The sequence below is a fragment of the Sylvia atricapilla genome, chromosome 2 (assembly GCF_009819655.1).
Source record: "Sylvia atricapilla isolate bSylAtr1 chromosome 2, bSylAtr1.pri, whole genome shotgun sequence".
NCBI classification, from domain to species: Eukaryota; Metazoa; Chordata; class Aves; order Passeriformes; family Sylviidae; genus Sylvia; species Sylvia atricapilla.
The window spans coordinates 42982528-42999108 of NC_089141.1; the positions used below are offsets into that span (position 1 = coordinate 42982528).

The 16581-nt window shown below is 35.7% G+C and overlaps 1 protein-coding gene across 1 annotated transcript in view; it reads left to right on the plus strand.

The window, feature by feature from the left end:
- Positions 1–16581, plus strand: part of IFT88 (intraflagellar transport 88) — a 41092-nt gene that overhangs the window by 1918 nt on the left and 22593 nt on the right. The window contains 17 exon segments of the mRNA XM_066313046.1: positions 195–248; positions 610–673; positions 750–819; positions 1719–1809; positions 2887–2991; positions 4074–4176; positions 4791–4905; positions 5003–5172; positions 5175–5233; positions 6765–6801; positions 6804–6834; position 7013; positions 7550–7635; positions 10221–10320; positions 14538–14624; positions 15221–15407; positions 16002–16107. Of these exon segments, the coding sequence (XP_066169143.1) occupies positions 195–248; positions 610–673; positions 750–819; positions 1719–1809; positions 2887–2991; positions 4074–4176; positions 4791–4905; positions 5003–5172; positions 5175–5233; positions 6765–6801; positions 6804–6834; position 7013; positions 7550–7635; positions 10221–10320; positions 14538–14624; positions 15221–15407; positions 16002–16107 (1466 nt within the window).

Below are 16581 nucleotides of genomic sequence, written 5' to 3' on the forward strand. Positions count from 1 at the left end.
TAACTGAAGTATTCAACGTGTTTAAGTCTGCCAGGCACTGGCAGCATATTGCATATGAGTATTATAAATGGGAACTTTGCTATGAACTTATGTGCGAGTTAGCTCAACTTCTAAAATTTGTTGTTGAGAAAACCATACATAGGCTTCTTATGCTTTGTGAATGACAATTTCAAACAATCTACTTACTTTTGTAGTCAAAGGCAACTTCAACTTCATCTATGGGAAGACCCATGACAGGAACTATGCAGGTAATAGTTCCAATATTTACATTTTATCTTCATTTGGGACAATGAATTTTTCTGGTAAGTGTTAGATACAAGTATTTAGAAGTTGATGGAATTAATGCAAATTACTACACTTTAATTTGTCCTTTTTTGAACGTAGTACTGTCAGGAAGCATGAGGGTAGTGATGTGTGTTTTATTTGAGGACAGGTTTGGAAGCAATAACAGTGCTTTCTAACGCTTACTGACATACAATAAACAATTTGTCATTAAAGTAATATATAGAGAGTATATTAAAGTTATATAAAAACATGTAATTATGTCTGTATTGTCGACAACATAATTTTTAGTGAGATTATTTTAATATATCTTCTTCTTTATTTGAGGATGGGGTTTCTCGACCAATGACAGCAGTGCAAGCTGCAGGTTACACTAAAGCAGCTGTGAGAGGTATGGTTTGTAGAAATCACCAGCTGCCACAGGGAGATGTTATTTTACAGTTTTCAGTACTCTGTTAATTCTTCAGGTTCTTCATTTGATCCTCTTGGCCGGGCAAGAGGTCCTGCTTCCCCTCTGGAAAAGAAAACTTCGGACAGGTTTGCTCAGTTCTGTATTACATTCTTTCAAAGCAATAACAGCAACAGAAAACCAACCAACCATGCCTAGCGTTTAAAAACATCCAGGCAGTTACAAAAACTTTGGGGGGCCAAACTCTGAACTTGGTGGAATAATGCCCCAAACACTTGTGCGTGTGGTTGGCTGACTTCTAGGAACATCTGATTTCAGTGGTGTCTGGTTCTGACTAGCTCAGCAGCCTGCATGTAGCTGTTGCCACACAAATACTTACACAGAATTGTGCAGGAACATGGAGGTTTGTGTGACAGGCAAGGAACACCACGATTCTTGCAGCTCTTTGGGAAGAACTTGGGGGATGTTGCCTGCTCTTTCTCCCTGTTCACTTTGAGCTTAGCACTTGAGCTGAAACTTGCCAGCTGGTGTGAATGTTGGGGTGCTCACTCAGAAAATTGTCGAACTTTCCAATACCAAAGTTCAAATGTAGCTTTATAGGAATAGGGAATCCTACTGAAATGTTTGGGTATTTAGCAGCAGAAAAAAGTCAAGAAGAACCACAACTTTTTGTTATTTTTAATGTGATATTTCATTTCATTAGTGTTTGATATGAAATCTCATCTATTGCTTTGTCATTACTTCTCCCAAAAAAATTTGGTTTCTGAAATTTGCCTGTTGGTACTCTTCTTGTAAGAAGATTTATGTTTTCTTTGGTCTCTGTTCTCAAATTAAGAGTGTGTGATATCTTTGGACAATCTTCTCTTGGCATAGTTTCACACAATACTTTCTTTGATGGGAAAACCAGTTAGTTGTGACATGTGATATGTCATTGTATTGTTTTATTGTAAACATGTAAAAGCTTAGTGTTTGCAGTTACATTAGTTTTGCTTTAGTGTTAATACTTTTGTTGTTATTTTTATTTTAGTTTAGAAGAGAAGATGAAGCAGTTGGAAAAAAAAGTGAATGAACTGGTTGAAGAAAGCTGCTTTGCCAATAGCTGTGGAGACTTGAAATTGGTAGTTTTTCTGAATTTCACTTCATTTCTGCTGTAATTATGTAGATAGATGTTTCAAAATTACTTGCAGTCAAATGTTTAAAATTATTAAAATAATTTTAATTCTAGATTTATTATGACTCTTATAGTCTAATGATAACCTTGCTTTGCTGAAAAGAAAAAAAAAGGTAGGAGCTGTATTTCTGGCATATGTATTTGTTAAGATTTCAGTGTCACAAAAATTCCCTTCCCCTTGTGTCCATTGACCTCTTCAGGTGGGTCTGATGAATTAGTTGCACTGGCACAGTTCTGGCCCAGGCTAGCTACCATTTAACAGTTCCTAGGTATGATCAAAGGTTCCCATGGGTAAGGAGCTATTTCCAGTAGACAGTTTGAATGTATTTGTTCTGTTATAGAGGTTACTAGAGCATTGTGCCACTGAGAAGTGGCTAACTAACTAATCTATTTAGTTAATTTTTCCTGAGCCTCTTGGATGTATGGTCAAGAATGCTCTTGATGTGAAAGTGTTGCTTCTTATGTAGATTGTGTCAGGTGACTCCAAGGGTCCTATAGGATGTTTGTTTTTGACAAATGCAGCAGACTATCCATTTTCCTGCAAAAGTCATCAAAGTTGTGAACTCATCTGTAAAACAGCCAAGTTGGATTTGCCTTCTATCATAAGGACTAGGAATCAAACTGTGTCCTAAAGTGCTGCTTTCACCACTGGCTTCCAAATAGCCCCCTTGAGTAGTAACCACTACTTTGTTAACCATTGCACCCTTGTGGAGGCACACAGGGCTGCTAATGGCACTTGCTAGACCCAAAGCATTACTTGTACAAAGAATGTTGACACAAATCTGCAGAGAATTATAACTGGGTACATAATTACACTGCTAAGCAGACTTAGATAACTGTATGTTTGCTTATTGCTAATTAAAACCTTCTAGTGAGTTTTTGGTGCTTTTTTCAGGCATTTGGTGCAGTCTGTAAACCAAAGAAAATAGACATGAGTATATTCTCTTCATACTTTTTGAATATATTTTCATCATATTGAATCAGTAAGATTCAAGACACTGTTAATTCTGGTGTTTTGTTTAAGGCTCTGGAGAAAGCAAAAGAGGCTGGAAGACAGGAAAGAGAATTGTTGAGACAACGTGAACAAATTGCTCCTCCAGAAAGCATCAACTTGGACCTCACTTACACAGTAAGTGCTTGGACATCTTCATTATCTGAAATGTTGCTAAAAAACCTTCTGAGCAGAAATGTCAGTGCTTCCTGAAGTGTGTGTGTGTGTGTTCCAATGCTCCTGGCAGTGTACAGAGGAGATCCATTCATGTCATCAAGTCTATTCCCTTGCCATCTCAAAGCAGAGAACCAGTCTACGTAAAGTGGAGAGGAGTTTCCATGGATATGTATTCCAGATATTTACTCACACTTAAAACCTGCATGTCAAAGTACAGCAGATGCAGATCCTGTATTCCAGAAAGAAATAGCTTAGGGAATGTAATAGGCCGAGAGGAGAAAATAAAACAGAAAAGATCAGATGCTGCCTTTAAATTGAACCATAAAGTGACCATGAATGTGTTATATGAAATAGGATATAGTAATATTCTTGAATCTTAAAGCAGGTATCTAGATTTACCTTCTGGTTTTCAATAGTAATTTTTTTAAAGAGTACAACATACATAAAAATACTTGAGGGATATTTAAATTCATATTCCAGGTAGTGCTGTGGAGACGATTATTAAAAATTAACATATTGAATTAGGCAGACATGGTAATTTATTTTGCTATGAGATCAGAGTAAAGCTGTGGAAAAAATGCAGAACTATTTCACCTGACACCAACAGAACTTCTGTTGTGAAACAGCAGTTTGGAAAAATTCTCCCCTTCTAACTCAGTGACCACAGGTATTAGGACTGTTTTCCGCCTGTTAGGAGTCATAAACTACACACAGTTTCTGAGAATTTTCTTGTATGAATATTTTTTAATAATCTTTCATTATAGCACTGTGTTTACTTAGGTCTAAGGCCCATGTAGCATAACTTTGAATGCTAGTAATTTATGTACAAAAATAAAAGAACTACCTAGAATAAGTAGCTTTTAAACTTGTTTCCTCTGTGTCAGTTTGCAAGAGCAAAGGAACGTTAAAGATGGAAAGCTTATAAGTGGTAAAGACAATAGTTCCAAGGTGAAATTAACTTGAAATTATCTACTATGAATTCAGGTTGATTACTGTTGAGAGACAATGTATTTTCTTGTACCTGTAATTCCAATTTTTTATAGGTTCTCCTCAATCTGGCCACTCAGTATGTTGCTAATGAAATGTATGCTGAAGCACTGACTACTTACCAAGTTATAGTGAAGAATAAGATGTTCAGTAATGGAGGTAGGTTGTATCCCAAAGTGGATTAAAACTGGTAGTCAGGCATTCAAAGTGAGGACTGCATCTGCATGGTTCATGATACTCAGAGAGCTCAGCCCTCATGTCTGCCACTCAGAGTGGGTGACATATTCATCGTCTCTGACTTGGAGAGCCAAACTATATTAAATTGTACTGACTCATGAAGTCTTTTCTTTCCACAGCCTAAGCTAAACATAAAGACAAATACATAATTTTCTCATGCCACACATGCTATGTGCTCTTCTGTAGTACTAATTTTTTCTCTTGACTTGGCCTTCCCTTCTGACAAGCTTCTTTTAGTATTTTGCATATATCTGAGACTCCTACAATGTGTTTTTTTCAGAGATGCTTATTTGCAGCTATCTTCCTGGAGAGCGCATCTTACATGATAGTTCTATTGTAGGTTTCATGACTTCATCACTTCTAGGTTTCATCTTCTATCTTATCTTTTCTTGAGTTAAATTCACAGAAGGCAGTTCTGTGCTGCTTTAAAGGGACATTACTGTCCTATAATGAAGACAAATTTATTAAGAAGTTGTTCTGCTCTGTCGCTTTGAAACACTTTTAAAATGTTGTAACTCGTTGACTCCTTTTGATAGGTGTACTGAGGGTAAATATGGGAAATATATATTTGAAACAACGGAACTATTCCAAGGCTATCAAATTCTACCGTATGGCTCTAGACCAGATTACTAGTTCCCACAAACAGATGAGGTGAGTTTTTTCTAGGAGGCATGGCTATGAAATAAAGTTTTGGATACAGTATGATTTAGTAGTTAAAAATCCAACCTAAACCTGGTTTCTTACTTAGGATAAAAATAATGGAAAATATTGGAGTTGCATTTATTAAAACTGGCCAATACGTTGATGCCATTTCTTCATTTGAAGAAATAATGAACATATCGCCAAACCTGAAGGCAGGCTTCAATCTGATCCTATGTTACTTTGCTATTGGAAGTGGTGAGCAAATGAAGAAAGCCTTCAAAACCTCATCGAAGTTCCCTTGGACGTGGATTATGAAGACAAATACATTTCATTAAATGTAAGTTTGAAAGAAAGAAACTTTGTCTTTATATAGAAAATCAGGAGAAAGAGAGAGAGATACTGATTGCTTGGATTATACTGAATATGGAAATTGATGTGTATTTAAGCGTCTGAAGTAACTTTTTTACCAACATGCATTTAGTGTTGCAGTACTGCTCAGATGTGTAAAATAATGAGAGAACACTTAAACCTTTTATTCCTCTCAAAAGATATGAAGTACATAAAACCCACACCACAAGATTGTCTTCATAATGATTTTGTTGAAATTCATTTGCGCTTACTTGCATAGCTCACTTACTGCTTTACCATCTTCAGTTATATAAATTTTAATAAATATTTGTAAGGTAAAATGAAGGGAGCTAAATAATGAGTGGGTTAATGCAAGTTTCCTCAAGCTGAATGCTAATAAAGCTTGTAATATTGTAGTGTACTTTACAGAAAAAACCTATAGTGACATTTACAGATCCTTATTTAGTTTATTAGACTTTGTTGGAACTGGACTTCCTTTGACGTTCCATGATGCTAAAGAGAGGAAGAAATAATAAAACAGGTTTAGGGGTCCCTCTTAGTAAAATCGTCTATAGAAAGATCAAGGCTTTTTATCTTCTTCTACCAGTCTTTTTTTTCAGTGATGCAATCTTTCAGCCCTAAAGATCAATATATAATTAATCTTCAAACTGTTTACAGCTTAAGGTAGCTGTTGTTTCCTATTGTCATAGCATAAGGAAACAAAATTTCACATATGAAGCATACAGATAGATTTATTGATATTATGTATAATTTTTAATGCATTCTATATAATTTCTTATATTAGAAATTGTGTAAGAGTAAGGGTCATTAAACCTTTGAAGTAATTGAGGACTGTTTCAGATCATTCATTGGAGGAAAGCCTTGAGATTGCAAAAGTTATTTCTAAGGGTAGGCAAACTATAGTTTACAGACATTCCAAGTTTTCTATTTATTTATGAAGAGGTCAGAGAAAAGATCATGCTTTCCTTCTGGTCTTTATTTTGCATAAATCTATGATCTATGATCTGTCCCCAGTAAATGGGGAAAGGCTGCCTAGCATACCCTGCAATAACTTCTTTTAGAGCTAAGAGAGATGTGTGATAGAAACCATAAGATGATCCTGCAAGTTATTGTAATGAGGAGGTAGCGCAAGTCCTCATCTGCTGAATACCACAGTGGTTCAGCAAATGCTTATTTTTAAGCATGAGAATATTCTCACTGTGACCTGCAGCCTCCTGGCTGATACACTGACATGAAGTACATCTGTTAACAACCGTAATGTGAGCTGTGACAACACACACAAGCAGAAAACAGTAACTGATGTATTTGTAATATTTTGCCAAATTCTGGAGTATACGGTTAGAAAACTGCTTTAAATCCGAAGCTAGCTTTTTCAAATGTGGAAAGTAATGACGATGTAGACTACATATTTGACATCATTTAGTTTGCAGTCATATTGTCTATGAAATAATTAAAATGTTGTATCTGGTGTAATTTGGAGTTGTTTTTTCCCCCTCCAGGATGAATCTACATACGAATCTTCTATCGAAGCCATTAAATTGACAGCTTAAGTCAAATACAACGTGAGAGGTAATGGTGGACTCTGTTCTTTCTTGACTGTGGTGCCTTGAATTTTAGCTTCTGGAAGGATATCAGTCTTGTCACCTGGTCACAGTTCTTCTATAAAAGTGTCCTCGCAATTCTTGGGAAGGAACATGCTCAGAAGAACCGCTGGATCAACTCAGTTTAGTTGCACTGCCTAAAGAAGGGTATCTACCCCAAATGGTATAGGTACACTGCTTAGAACTTGCTGCGTTTGAGGTTTTTTAAGAAATAAAATTAGTGTGGTCAGTGAAAGGAAAACTGAAAAAAATTAAGACCTAATCAAGATACAGGAAAGTAGTGGTAACAGGGAACTGGTTACATTGACTTCTGAGATTTATACTGAGTGCAGGGAGACGCCAGACCACATTTTTGTTTTAGTTGTTTTTCTATACATGTTTTTTGAAATGGTGACATAGAATTCTATGCAAGCATAGAATGGTTTTGAAGGGTTTGAATGGTTTGGAAGGGACTTTAGAGATGATCTTGTTCCGGCCCCTTGCCGGTGGCAGGAACACCTTCCCCTAGACCAGGGTGCTCAGGGACCCATCCAGACTGACCTTGAACACTGCCAGGGATGGGGCATCCACAGCTTCTCTGAGCAGCCTGTTCCAGTGCCTCACCTCCCTGAGAGTGGAGCATTTTTCATATTCTTACGTTGTGTTTTTTTGTGGGTTCGTTTTTTTTTTTTTTTCCTCTTTAGGAAGTCCTTGCAGAGGAATACATCATGACAGCTGCTAAGCTCATTGCACCAGCAATCGAGACATCTTTTGCAGTAGGCTATGACTGGTAAGGGTCAGTGGGGCTTCTTTTTGTCTAAACTCTGTCAACTCTTGTGCTGCCTATGAAACCCGTTCACAGATGGAAGCAGCTGGAGGAACGTGGTTCTCTGTGCATCTCAAACACAGTGACTAGGCTGATTTTCAGTTTGCCCCCTAACAAAACAAAGCATTAGAGTGTGTTCTGTCTTAAAAAGTAATTTTTCATTGAAACTCAGCTCTTAATTATACATTTGTGGCGTTTCTGAATTCACACAAAAAGTTAAATTGAATTTGAAAATTCAGTTTCAAAATTGAAAAGCTTTTAAAAGTCTCAGCAGACAAATGCTATATGGAATTCAAAATCAATGAATTTGATTGAATTTCAAATTCAGTCTTTCAATTTGAAAGATTGAAAGCAATCTTTCAAACCTTAAGATTGGTAGTCTTTAAGGTTGAAGATGGCATAATGAAGACTTCAGATGCTTAAGGTGTTTTGATCATTCCATTGAGTCATTATATAAAACTACAATCTAAATTTTAAGAAAGGTTTGTTTGAATTTAATTTATGAACTTAATGTTTATAAATATACCATTTCTTAAAACATTTATACAAGTGTGCACAGTGATAGGCTGCTGACTCAGTTCGTCGTTTGGACTTTATTTTGCAATGTACTGCTTAGCATTGCTTTCTGTGGTATTTTCTACAGCAGAATACACCACTTCCTATAATGACAGTATAAAAATTAATAGCATAACTTTTCCCAAAATTTATCTTGTAAGGGCTTACTTTGATATTTTTGTATTTTAATAGCACTGGAAAATAATATGTATGCAAATTAATGTTGTGTATTGCAGGCACAATATTATTATATTGCTCTAACATATTGTTAGTGTTTGGGTAATGAATAATGTTGATGGGTCTATTCTTTACCTGGGGTTTATGGCCTGTAGAGTTATTCTCAAATTTTTGAGGTCCTATAATTATAATTTGCTAGGAAAGCTGTTATACTAACAGAAAACAATCTCTCACACAGGCATGTATTGTCTGCTAGACACCACAAGGTGGAGTTTGATGGTTTAATAATAATTATAATCTTACAATTTCCCTACTTCTGCCATTCTGAATTATCAGGACTTAAATAATATGTCTTTTGAAAATTAGGTTGTTGTTTTCTAATTTGTTAGCATGAGCGAAGTCAGATTGTTTGCTCTGTGTCTTGCCTTTTTTTTTTTTTTTTTTTTTTTTTTCAGAAAAACTTGAAAAAGGTTGTCATATACTCAGTTTTCTTAGTGCTATCCACAGAATACTTGTCATGAAGTAAAACACTCTCAAGCCTGCTGTGGCTAATTGAACAGCTTTTCCTAAGATCTGTGGGATTTGGTGTGTGTATCAGGACATATTCACTCTTTGTTATTTTAATTTGAGGTATTCAAGCCAGTGAAGAAGTTTCACTGGCAGCCTGAGCTTAGTTTTTCTAATTATAAACTTTATTATGGGTCTTCTGTGTATTAAATGTACTTTCAATAAAACTAATTTTATTTAGAGAATATTCTTCAGAGTTCATAACTTCTTACTTAAAATGTGACATAATATTGGGACTGTTCTGTCATATTTCATAAAGAACAGTGGGATAGCTAGATTTCATTACATTTTATGGTTAAAAGATATTAAAACTAACAGTTGAAAATGCTTTTTTGATGTTGCAAAGACATCTGTAATAAAAGAAGAAATTACCAATTTTTATTACAGCTTTTCCCCTAACATAAAAGGCATTTGTCTAATGACTGTGCCCGTGCCAAACTAATTATAACAGCAGGCAGTTTGTCGAATTAAACTTCTGTTGACAAAATAGCCAGCTATTACAAGGAAAGAAGGTGGCTTTCCACCAGTTAAAGAAATAGTGGAAGGGATTAAGGAAGCATCCCACAAGTTGTTCATTTACTGTGCCTATTTTCCAAGTGTTTGAGAGAACAGGATATGCATACAGTAAATAAAGGTCCTCAAGTGATCAGGCAGCTGAAAGTAGAGCACACCAAACCACCATGGAGGACAGTGGCTGTGAGTGAACATCTGAACTGTCTGTGGCCTTCTGTTCTGCACTCTTTCTGCAGAAGACTCTAAGCCACAAATAACTGGAGGATGACCTTAAAGAGACTTATTATGATTTTATTGTTATTATGATGTAGCTCAGGGACATGGTCTGTAGTCACTGGCTTTGTTCACTAATATTTTTATAGGTTTGGTAATACATGGATCAGGAGATGAAATTTGAAAAACCACATTATAGAATGTAGCCAAAGAAAATGCTTGAAAAATTATTTTAGTCAGTTTTGACATCCAGTATTGCTCGGTGGCAGAAAATAAAGTGGTATTTAGGCAGAAATATGGCTGAAAAGAAATAAGAGTCAGCCAAGACACTGTAATTAAGGTAGGTTATAGAACTGAAATATTTTTTTTACAAGTATTTTTAATCAGAGTGTCTTTGCCACTGTGAAGAAATTAGCTAAGAAAATTCAGTTCAGAAAGCAAATTACCTGAAAAAACTACATAACTTGGAGGCATTTGCACAGATTTGCATTTTGTTTGTCATCATGGCTTGCTTTCTATTGTAGGTGCGTTGATGCAGTGAAAGCTTCCCACTATGTGGAGTTAGCCAATGATCTGGAAATAAATAAAGCCACTACTTACTTGAGGCAACAGAATTTTAACCAGGTATAGTAACTTTTCACATTAGTACTTTTTAATACTCTATTTGCAAAGATGCCTTTGTTAGCACAGCATATTTTTTGGCGAGGGAAAGTGTGTATATGCAAACAATAATTATTTTGATGCTGATAAGTAAAAAAACTTTATAAAAACACTGGCAAGAGACAAGTTTTATCTAAATGAAATTTCTGCCGTGGAAGTTCGAGTGAATGCAGTGCATTTCAAAATCAAAACACCTGAGCATGGTTTTCTTCACTGGGTGTCCAAGCTGTCACTGGAGTTAATGGGACTGAGGGCCAGTACAGTCATAGAGCCTAGAAAGCCTTTGTTAATCAGCCTGGGAGTGTTGTCATTAATATGAGCTGAATCTTTCTCTCTGTTAGGTTGACCACAGTACAGAAACGTGCAGCTGCACCTGCTATGTATAATTACTGTTTATGCTCTGGTATTTCTTGCCATTCCCCACATACTAGAGCAGTCCCTAAAATACTGTAAATTGTCCTTATACTTTAGTTGGCTCTTCTGTCATTCCATTACAACCAGGCTTGGTTAGAATGTGAGTAGTTGGAAAAAAGCCTCATCTGAACAAAAACAAAACTCAGGAATCTGACAGGATTTGATGGGTTTTTCTTCCAACCTGCACTGGCTGGTACATTCAGTGATGGGAATGCTTGATAAATAAAAGTAATAGAGCATCCCCAGTTGTGCTGAGTTTGCAAGAATTACAGGAGATCGTATACAGCCTAAATTAGAGCTGAAGCTGTGGATACCTGTCATATTCTAAAGTCATTCACATTCCCATATCTTGGAGAGATGCACACAGGGCCACCACATGCTTCACTTCGGCCTGCTTTTACTTCTCATATCTAAGCTTTGCTGGTTTCTGAGCAGCTCTTGCTTTTCCTGTCTGTCTTGTCCCTCTTCTTCCGTGTAGATAGAGCAAGAGAGTTATCCGTATTATCCTGTATGTTGTGGTTTAACCCCAGCTGACAATTAAGCATCACTCACTCACTCACTCCCTGCCCCACTGGGATGGGGGATAGAATCAGAAGAGTGACTGGGAGAAAACTCATGGCTAAGATAAAGACAGTGTAATGATAAAGCAAAAGCTGTGCATACAAGCAAAATGACACCACGGATTAATTCACCACTTCCCATGGGAATTTCAGCCATCCCCAGGAGAGCTGGGCTCCGCATGCATGATGGTGACTGGAGAGACAACAGCATTGCTCCAAACATCTCTTCCTCCTTCTTCCCCCAACTCTCTAATGCTGGGCAGTGACACTGTGTGGTCTGGGACATCCTTTGACCACAGCTGTGTCCTGTCCCAATTCCTTGTGCACCCCCAGTCCACTTGCTGGTAGGGTGGAGGTGAGGGGCAGAAAGGCCTTGCTTTGTGAGAGCCTTGCTTTGCCAAAAACTGTGTTATCAGCAGTTTGCAGCACACACCCAAAACAGAGCCCTAAGGTTTTTATGAAAAGCATTAACTATGCCAGCCAAAACGAGCACATTGAAACCTTTTTGGAGATCAGGAAGCAGATTGTGAGTTTGCAAAGTTTGGGCAAATCTGGAACCTTTACTGATGATAGCTTTTGAAGGGTGAGAGTGTTACAGGTAGGTAAAAAGTATTATGATCTCAGGAATTGATTGTTTCAATGGTATTTTTTGTGATTTCCAGTTAGTGTTCAGTATAGGTTAAAAAAACTAAAATCAGTTCCCACAGGTAAAATGAGATACAGAGATTATTGGTGATGTTTTGTGGAGTACTTCAATGGAAGAAGAGGGAAGTGTGTTGGAAGTTAGGAATAAGGGGAAAAGAACCTTTTTCTAAGTGACAGAAGACCTTTGACCTGCCTGGAACCATTTAAAAGTAGAGTGGGACTGCAGAATGGTGACTGCAGAGCTTCTTTATATTTGTTTTGTTCTAATAAAACTGCAGCTGAGATTTACATTCATCCTGTCTGTCTGTTGTCAATACTTCCTAACTCACCAACTGCTCAACACACCTTTGGCTGAATAACAAGAATGGAAACTTCTTGAAATACTCAGTTGCAAGGCTGAAGTTTTATTGTGTCTTTTTTAATAAAAACAACAAACTAAGATAGATTTCTCCTGTTAGAACAATGGGCTTAAGTATGGGTTCCTCATAATGAATATATTATTTTAAAAGTCCATGCATATAAAATGTAAATTAAAATTCAAGAGAAAATTACCATGTTATGTTTACTTGTGTCTGTAAAATATTTTTAATTTTTTTAATATCAAAGAAAAACTTCGAAAATTAATTTAAAAACAAAATTCTGCAGGTTAACCATGCATCTTCTTAACATCTCTGCCACAAACTGCTAGAGTCAGACAAACTGCTTTGAAGTTTAACTTCTGTAAGCAAATAATATAGATACACTGGAAGCAAGTCACAAAGAATAGTTTGGATAGTCTGTCTTTTGATTGTTGAACCTAAATAATATAGTTTGGATTAAAAACTTAGAAGTTCTTTAGAAATCTTTAAATGTAACTGATGATGCAGTGCTACTTTTCAAGGACAAAAGGAATATGCCTATGGATTTTCATCCTAGGGCTCATAATTGCTGAAATGGTTCAAGAGACCCACAAGATACTTTGCCAGTAAATGAATTGAGTTCAGACTCGTGAATTTTTCATTTATATAGGGTAAAAGGACATAAAAGGTCCTATATATAGGACAGGAAAAGGTATTTCTGTCCAGTCTTTATCATCCAAGTCCCATTTAGCAGTAAGAGCAAAGGTAAATAAACCAGACACAATTTGGAATGGCTTTTCAGAAAGTACCTTTGAACTGTAAAGCTCTAAATACACCAGAAGTTAATTCCATAAAGAAGCAAATCTTTCCTTAAGAGTGGAGTACCTCAGATACAGTAATGTTATATCTGGCAATATTTGGGATCATTCCCTTTCTTTAGAAAGTTACAAATATATACATAAGAAGTTTAAAAGTCATAGTTAATAGTCATACATTTCTGAGACCACAAAATCTAGAGCCTAATTTTTGAAGTGCTTTTCTTGATTGAAATTGGTGTATTTTAAAAGAACTTTCTATTAAAAGATTATTAGGATCTTTAGTAGTTCATAGTTGTTGAGTAGAACGTAGTTGACTAAATCTATGAGCTACATATGGCTGTGTATATTTTGTAATTTTTCTCATCGTTACTACAGGTTTTTTTTTGTGTAGAGTAACTGTGAAAACTGTGCATGACAGAGAATTAAAACTTCTCTTTATGTTTTGGCATTTTACATATAGTGAGTGCCATGCCTTTGTTTTGATATGTAAACAGCAGCTTAAAAATTTCATGGAAAAGAGGAAGTAAACTTTTGAATTGGTAATGTTGATGGTTAAATTGTGGTTGCCACATCTGTGTTGTAATAGATGATGGAACTGGGCTCACTGTGATATTCCAACAGTTTGTGTTGTTAGAATAAATATTTATAAGGGAGACAGATTTATTTAATAATTTAGTCTGCACTTGCAAATGTTATTCCATAGTCAATGAAAAGAAAAAGCTGCCTTTTATATCTGAGGGATTTTTGTAGATTTTTTTTTTGCTATAAATATGCTCTTTTTTCTCTATAAGCATCTTTATTTTGAAGTTTATGAAATTCAGTTTTCATGTTCAAGTTTTTAAATAAATCTTCTGCCCTCAAGCTCTGCATTTGAGTACTTCGTAAACTTAGACAATTGTCATCATCTTATTTCACAAAGCAAAGGCACATTGAAATCCAGTCCTACACCATGGTGTATGTTTTTTTATATAGGTGTTATTTTTTGGCTTTTTAGTAAGGGTTTTTTGTCAATTCATTTGTGTTCACTTAAAGAACTAGAAAAATATGAGAATTTTTATTAGTCACTAGATTAAAAGCAAATCATCTAATGTTATATTTGTACATACAGAATTGTCAGATACCTGTAGTTCACAGCAGCCTTATCTAACGTAAATTTTGGATAGGTGCTAAATAGCCAATATTATTGAAATTTTATGATGAAAATTAATATAGTATAAATACAGATATGCTTTTGTGTAGTCATGTTCACAAGTGTGTCTTACACAAGCTCTAGTAATATCATGTATGTGACTGTATGAGTTGATATTTCAGCTGTTTGTTACTGTGAAGTTTATCAATGCTTTCGGAAAGGATTTTGGAGTAAGTTTGCTTCAGTGTGAAGTAAGTTGCTTCCAAATTATTTCTAGGCACTGGAGACTTTGAAAATGTTGGAAAAAAAGGATAGCAGAGTAAAGAGTGCAGCTGCAACAAACCTTTCATTCCTTTATTATTTGGTAAGTGTTTGCTTTAACAAAACCAGTTAAGAACTGCAGTTTATGTAGCCACTTCTGTATTTTTGTAGCAATTTTTTGTCTGCCCAAATAATCTCTGTAAAAAAAGTGCACCTCTAATCTGGAACACAACCAGTTGGAATTTGGATCAGGTCCCTTTATATACTATGATGGGAAGAAGAGTGAGATTGAGCCCCAGGCCACAGAAACATGCCTGCTGTTGGATTTGTGCAGTGGCTGAATTTAAAACATTGGCCCTGGGGACCCTGGCTGAACTTCAGGAAAAGTGAAATATGTTTTAGGTAGCTGTCTTTGTGTATGAAGTTTGAGGGTATGGATTTTTTTTTTTTATAAATGCTGCTTTATTACAACAAAGAAAGGTTGCAGACTGAATGGGACAGAGTGGCAAGACATGTGTCAAGCGTTATCTGAAACCTGAAAGAGATTATCTTCCTTATGCAGATATATAAGATATATTTTAGGACTGAATAATGGGGTTTTTTTTTCATTCTCAATCCCCTGAAATTCCTGTTAGAAGCCACAGCTGCAAGAAAATTACCTGACAAATAACTAATACAATGTTTGTTTTGTTCATATAGGGGAATGAATTGGAACAAGCAACTAACTATGCAGATTTAGCTGTAAATTCGGATAGGTACAATCCAGCAGCTCTAACTAACAAAGGAAATACTGTTTTTGCAAATGGAGACTGTGAAAAAGCAGCAGAATTTTATAAGGAAGCTCTCAGGAATGATTCGTTATGCACTGAAGCACTTTATAATCTTGGTAAGTCAAAGGTGCGCTATTGTGGTATAGCTTTTGACTGAAGGTAACACTAGTATCTCTGACAATCTGTCTTGGAAAGTTTTCTTATAGGAATATGTGTGAATTATTATTACTTTATTGAGTAATTTATGTTATGGCAAGGTAATTAACCTGTACTACGTCTGTTCTGCAAAAAAAATTCCCAGTGTTAACAACATCAATTAGTGATTGCAGATGAATAAGTTACTTTCAAGATTAAGAAATTCATACGATCTACTTAAAGGATACCAGTTTCAGCATTATTAAACTATGAGAGTCGTTCTCCTCTAAAAGTTTTGCCTTTTCCTCATTCATCTTGTTAAAAAAATGGGATTATGTAAGATATTGGTCTTTGATTGGGTTCATGTTCCTTATGTGTATCAGTTTGGTAGGTCATGCTGGCTCATAAGAATTCTGTGCATAGCTCTCACGAGTAGAGAGTCCTTTTAAATCAAGGCAGGTAGACTTGCCTCCGAGTAATGTGCTCCTATTTGGCTTTTCTTGATTATTCTTTCAGTTAATGTGCTGAAGTAATCTGTTTCTCATTATATTAATTCTGTTACCTTTATTTTTTAGGTTTAACTTACAAGAAATTAAACAGGATAGATGAAGCTTTGGATTGTTTTCTGAAACTCCATGCAATCCTTCCAAATAGTGCCCAAGTCCTTTACCAGACAAGCATGTATCTTTTTCTGGGTTATAAGGAATGGTGGTTTTAGTAAACTCATTTAATCTGAAATGCATGTTTCAATCGTGTCAAGGTGATTTAGGAATTTGCTATGGTATCCATTATAGTAAGAAAGATTTATTAACTGATGTTTGTGAGAAAGGTGAGACCAGAACTTAACCCTTATTGAATATTTCCAGTGAAGCAAGTGATGAACATTAAGACTTCACATTGCAGGGATTAGATTTACACTCAGTATTAAATTGTGTCATGGAATATTTAAAATGCTGCTGGTTTTACTGTGAAAATAATGTGGCAGATGTAAGCACAATTAAGTAAAATTTTAAGAAAAAAGTTATATAGCTAATAAATGTGAAGTTCTGTCTGAAAGCTGTTTTCAGATTAGTGTGTATGTGTGAGAAAATAATTATCTCCCAGCACTGCAAAAACTCAAGCAATTGAAAAGCTGAGGGAAGAGATTGGCTTTGC